General features: G+C 40.4%; 1 protein-coding gene across 1 annotated transcript in view; it reads left to right on the top strand.

Moving 5' to 3' along the window:
- The first annotated feature begins 87 nt into the window (after positions 1-87).
- LOC117443697 (proline-rich protein 12-like) overlaps positions 88-6,446 on the top strand; it is a 57,690-nt gene continuing 51,331 nt past the window's right edge. The window contains exon 1 of the mRNA XM_034079602.1: positions 88-290. Coding sequence (XP_033935493.1) covers positions 208-290 — 83 coding nt within the window. The 5' untranslated portion in view covers positions 88-207. The remainder of the gene's footprint in view (positions 291-6,446) is intronic.

The following is a 6,446-nucleotide window of genomic DNA, read 5'->3' as shown; positions in this document are numbered from 1 at the left end:
ATAGACAGTGAGATATATGGGGAGAGGAGGGAGGAGGTGCTCCTGGCTGCTGTGACCCCCCCCCCCCATCCCTTCTTCTCCCTCCATTCCTCCTAGTCTGCAGGCTCGTGAAGCGGAGAAATAAACAGAAGCGAGCGCAGAGAAGAGAACACATTCCTCCCTCCCCTCCCCCTCACTATCTGCCCATCTTCATCCAGCCTTTCTTTCATGGAGAGGAATTACCCCGCTGCAGGTTTCGGAGATCTCGGGGCTGGGACGGGATGGGGCTACGACAGATCGGCCAAAGCAAGGTAAGCTCCGGTGTCCAAAGCCGGGCTCCTCACGGTGCTGCTGCCGGGCATCAGTGCAGCTGAGCGGCTGTAACAATGCTGCAGCTCTGCATCAGCCCGCTGCTCGGGCTCAGGTACAGCCAGCCGTAGTGTCATTTGGGGGAGGGGAGGGGTATGGGGGCTGTCTCCAAAATGCACGGAATGCGATGGAAGGTTAATAGTGATGCGGAGACAGAGGAGATGGAAGAGACGGAGGGGGATAGGTTTCTGGAAGCGAAATGTGTAATTTAAAAAGCAAAGATCAGAAGCAGCATTGTCTCCTGCAGCTTTGTCTCGCTTTCATTTACCATGGCAGGGACTCTCAGGTCGGCTGCTACTCTGCTAACTGGCCACAGCCTTCTAATGACAGCAGTCCGATGCACACTGCCTGCTAACAGAGGAAAGCCCCGCGTTTAATGCTTTCAGTAAAAAAGAAACTCTCTAATGTGCCTTTATAGATTTTATTCCATCAATTATTTTATATGAAAGCATTTATTTAAAGATTTCAAAACTAAATTATGACCGTAGTTGAATACATCCATTCCATGAACTGTCAGGCAGCTAACACTATGACATAGGCTACTGCCTTATTAGTAAACACCACTTTACAATAAGGTCACGTGGCTGATAAACGTGCCCTGACTGTCACCAATTTAAGTCCGGCTAACGTAAACTAACGTTAGTAAGCTTTGACATGTTCTTACTGACACTCGTTGCCCCAGTCCGGCTACATTAGTAGTTACCTGCATGTTATCCAACAGTGAATGCATCATTCAGCATGCAGCTTCTCTCTTGTGTTCCATTAAACTGACACACGTTATCATACAGGCTAACTACACACAGGCAATCAGGCATGTACGCTGTCTCAAAAGCTAGTACACTTCACGCTGTCTACTGTGTGGCGTGTGTGCAGGGCCGCCCCTGGCCAACTTGGGGCCCCAAGCGACATTGTGAGATGAGCCTCCCCCCAACCGACAGGAGTGAACATTTTATTTTGGAAACAAAGTAGGCTACTTTGCAAATATAATTCCTGTTTTTTATCATTATCAACAGTTACTGTTTTATACAGTGAGGTAAATGTGCATGTATGTCGTTCAGTATGCGTTTACAGGTGAATACGTCTGCATTTCCTGCCAAATACTAGCCTCAAAAAGATTAAAATATAATTAATGCAAATAAACTCTACTAATAATAATAATCATCAATTCAATAATATTATTTTATTATAATATAGTTGTAATATAGTCAAGACGAAACATGCTTATGACAAAAACTGATATTTCTTAAATGTGTATTCAAATGTAGTTCCCTCTGTCAGCAATGTATCAACAACTACACACACATATCAGTATTTCTCTGTGTTGTGGTTGACATGATGATGACTGTTAGGAGTTAAGGGGAGAGGCTGAGCGTCACCATGAAATGTGCAAATTGACATAAAAATGAATAAAAGGGGAAAAAATGCTCCATGTTTTTAGGCTGTAAACTTTAACTGTTATGTAAAACTAGACAGACAGTGTATCACTCTTCCTCCTGCACATTAGCAGATAAAAGTCATAACATACTTGAATGAATGTTAAATAAAGCATGCTGGAAATAACTGCATCTCCATTAGCCTGTATGCTCTGCAGAGACTGCCTTCTTCATGTCGTTAATTGGAGCTGATGTTTTAATATGGCAATTTGACTTATACAACATTCGCAAGTTGTACATTTGACTCATACAATAACCCACCTTCGAGTGATGCTCTAGTTTCTTCATGTTTTGTTTTTTTCCCTCTTGCTTGCTCCGGACTGAAACTGTCTTTTCACCGACATCTCTTCACCTGCACTAGTGGCCGTATCAAAGCCGTGATTTGTCAGATGTCGATTCATTGCAACGGTGTTGGGTTACAGACGTACTCCCCTTGTCACCTCTCACTCTCACTCTCGCGGGGCGTGTGCGGAGAACTGAGCGGATAACTGCGCACAGCAGCTGAGGCCCTCTGGGTGGGGCCCCCTGCGCAAGGCGAGGCCCCATGCAGCCTGTGTGATTGGCCTGTAGGGAGGGGCAGCCCTGCGTGTGGGTTAGCACTGGTAAAGTGACAGATTAAGTTGTTTCCTGACAGTTAGTATGGTGTTTTCTCATCGAGCTTTGCTAAATGAGCTAGTTTCTTTTAGCAATGCACCACGTTAGCGGTCGTTTTGACAACCTCATCAGTCTTCCGCCAGACTCCAGTCTTCAGCCATCCTTTCACAGTCTAATCTCACTTCTCTGGGTGTTTCTCAATGTCGAGGAGGCTTGCTTGGTAGCACATGTACCTCTGAGTGAGTTCCTTCAGAAGCGAGGCAAGAATAATGGAACAGGCTAGCAAGTGTGTGCGTCATATGAGAGGTCCCGCCTTATATTTTCCACCAAAGATTTGGGAAATTGGTCCATGCGCAAAGCATTGTGGGGATTTAAAGACCGCAGAGTCTACCCATGTGCAGCCTCGAAATTTCCCGCAACGAAGTATGCCGGCCTCGGTAGAATTCCAAGTATCCTGGACATTGGAACAGTCCTTCGGCAGGACACGATGACGTAGTATCCTTGAAATAGTGGCTCTGGAGCAGCTTTCCTCGACATTGAGAAACACCCTCTGTCACGGATACTGCTGATTTTTGTCGCATTTAAAAAAACTGTAAAAAATAAAAAGGAAAATGATTGCAGGGCCCGAAAATGAAGGCTGATGTACAGATGCTGATTTAGGGTTTTCTTTTGCAGAAAAAGGCCTTCTAGAAAAGCTTGGTGAAGAAACACTGTGCGAAAGCAAGCTACAACATAGGCCTATGTTCAGAAGTACAGAAGGATATTGTCTCATCCTGCTCTGGCTGAAGGTGTCATCTGATGCTTTAGTAAAATGTGAATAGCTTGCTTTCCCACAGTGTTTCTTCACCAAGCTCCAATAATAAATGATTGTATTGATAACTTACACAATGTTATGCTACTGTAAAAAATGAATAATGGAGAACATTGGCATTGTATGTGCTCACATACAAAATGGCAGTTTTAACTAAAAAGGTGGTCATATTTGTACTCCCGGTCGGCTAATTTTGATGAATTGTGGGTCAATTTTGAAGTCTTGGGGACTACCATGTCATTTTCATTTTGTGTTCTATCCAATAATTGAAACAATACTCATGGTAGTCTATGGGTCGATCTCCAGTCACTTATTCATAATTTCCTCGCTCTCACCGGAAGTTGATTTTTGTGCGCCATCTTAAAGGTCACCTATTATGCAAAATCCACATTTTCATGTCTTTTATACATAAACACGTGTCCCCTCTGTGTAAAGAGATCCTGAAAGTTTCAGGAAAAAAGATGAGCACACTTTTTATCCTGATCCATTTATATTAAAACCTGTCTGAAAATCAGCTGATCAGATTTTGGCCACTTTATGATGTCATAACGATGTTTTGGCTTGTGTAACCATTAGCCAATCAGCAACCAAGGTAGCAACCAGAATTAGAAAAGTGCCGTTCAAAGGTCTTCTTTGTTATTTATTGAGCTTTAAAACAAATGAATAATGATATATAATATTTTTTGGTGTGAACACAAAATCCCAGGAACTATCGGAACTATAAGGGAAAATTACGGGGAAAAGTACTCCGGTGTGAAAGCGCCTATTGTGTTATTTTTAACCAAATGTCTCTCAGAGGGGCGTGGGGAGGGGCTCCTTATTTTCATCTAAAGTAAAAGACAGAGAATCAGCACTTTTGAAACAGGGCTGAAACAGAGGGGATTATGGGATGCTACAATGCATGGTCTGTTTGGTATTTCGAGCCAAACACTTCAGAGACATGTTCTGTATATATCTGAGACCTATAATATATTGAATAGGACTGATTGGACGCTGCAGCGTATGCACTGATCTGATGCTTCTTAACATGAGAGCAGTTTAACAGCAGAGTGAAGATAACACATTAAACCCAAGGGAAACACTCCTCAGTTTTATACAGTATTTTGTTTCAATTATTGTATCATCTAGTTACAAATATGATATATCTGAACAACAAAGTGGACAAAAATCATTTTATTCATTTATTGGAAAAAAATGTCATGGTATCCAATACATTTGTATTATAAGCACAATACAATTAAAAGAGAGACAGATGTAATGTCTGTCAGCAAGAATAGCTTTTTTGGTTTTACATTTTTATTTATTGTCATCTCCATTCAGGCACAGCTGAGACATGAATAACGTGATTTGGCTCAGTTTAACAGCCAACACAACACAAGTGTAAGTGCCGTTACTTCATGTTATTTTTATGCCTGCAACAATACCGTTACGATAATGCAACATCTGTTCACATGTATTTAACCCACCATATTTCTGTTACGCTTTCTCTTCTCTCAATCATTTTCTTTCTATTGTGCGCTCAAATAAATATTAAACTATTGTTAGTTTATACATTTAAAAAATGGCTTTTATCTTGGCATTTAAATTTAAGATTTAAATGTCATAACAAAACAATTTCCCGATTTGGGATCAACAAAGTACATCTTATTATCTTAACTTAACAGAACTACGCCTATATTGCTTACAGCGCCCATAAACTATGCACATATAACGTCTTATCTAATATTTTTAACAAATAATTTCCTTGTCCCTAAACCAGTGGTCACCAACCTTTTCAAGCCCAATATCCCCGACCTCGGCCTTAGTGAAAGGCGAGATCTACATATTGCAGAATTGAGTGAAAAGGATAGCCCAGACAGTATTTCCAATTTGAGGCCTTTTATGTAGGCGAATTGCATCTGAATTACATCAAATCATTTGGTGCAACTTCCAATTTGATTAAACCAAGAACACAACATAACTAACATGTCAAAAAGGATACATATATATTTACATCATACCTATCATTTTAAGTTTAATTCATTCCTTCATTACAATCCTGAATATAAATGTATGTAGCTTATTTTCCATTTGTTTGAGTGAATTAGTCAATTATTTTGTTGACAGCAACAAAGAAAAAAATAACATCTTGCAGTGAGCAGATAACATAGTGCCATTTTAACTTTGAGGCTTATCCACTGAAGCTTCATACAAGTGCAACATTTAACATTAACATTAAATTAGTTATTTTAACACAATTATTACAAATTCTAAAAACATTATTTATCCGTGCATAGACCATTGGTGCGTTCACACTGGACATGATGTGACTTTTGGGGGCAGCGCGATTAAATGAAGTCAATGCAAAGACGCGGACAGACGCGGTTGATGCGAGTAATGCGTTCGCGCGGTAGCCAATCAGCGATGAGGATCTCAGCCTGCCGTCACTGACTTTGAATCAGAAAACCAAAACATCAGCCGTTACATGTTAGCACACAGAGCTCACAGCTCCTCATATCTGTTCAAAAACTGGACAAAAGTTAAACGAGAACAAACCACAGACTATCTGTGTCATGGCGAATACAGTCGCTGCTTTATTTCTGTCTTTAGGACGTTGTTGTGAGAGAGGACAGAGCAGCTACAACGTTAGTTTAGCCTGATCGATCCGATCTCCATTCAGAAAACACGCATTTTAAAAGGTTTTTCGCCTGCCGTCTGTCTGCAGACTTGTCAAGCATTAATTCATGTTTTTTACTAACCGGTATCAGTATGTACTTATTCCGGCATCATTTTGAAACGTGTATTACAATTAAATCATGGTAAAATATGTTCATTTTGTTGTAGTTTAAGTCAGTCTATTATTTTCGGGAGCGACAGGGAATGTCTCAAAGACACATAAATCAAGTGGCACCTGCTAACAGGGTGGTGGATGATAGGCTTTCATTTAAAAACTAAAAAACAAAAATCATTATTTAATTTTTTTTTTTTTTTATTTTGTTACTTTTTTTTTATGGTGCACGATCTAACCGCACCACACTCGACTGTGATTGGTGACCACTGCCCTAAAGCATTGACTAGGCCAGTGGTTATCTAACTTTTTTAACTTAATTTAAATTAAATCGGAAAAATGTTTAAATTGTGGAGGACCCCCTGTTTCGTGTCCCCCCCCCCCCACTTCTCAAACCAAAGTTACACCCTTGGATTTTAAACAAAGTGACGTGACCACAACAATATTAGAAAAAAGATATATTTGTATTTATTTTAGGATCTTAAAAATGAAA

Source organism: Pseudochaenichthys georgianus, unplaced genomic scaffold, assembly GCF_902827115.2.
Source record: "Pseudochaenichthys georgianus unplaced genomic scaffold, fPseGeo1.2 scaffold_661_arrow_ctg1, whole genome shotgun sequence".
Lineage (NCBI taxonomy): Eukaryota > Metazoa > Chordata > Actinopteri > Perciformes > Channichthyidae > Pseudochaenichthys > Pseudochaenichthys georgianus.
Note: the sequence above shows the minus strand (reverse complement) of the source record. Positions and strands in the feature narration are given on the sequence as shown.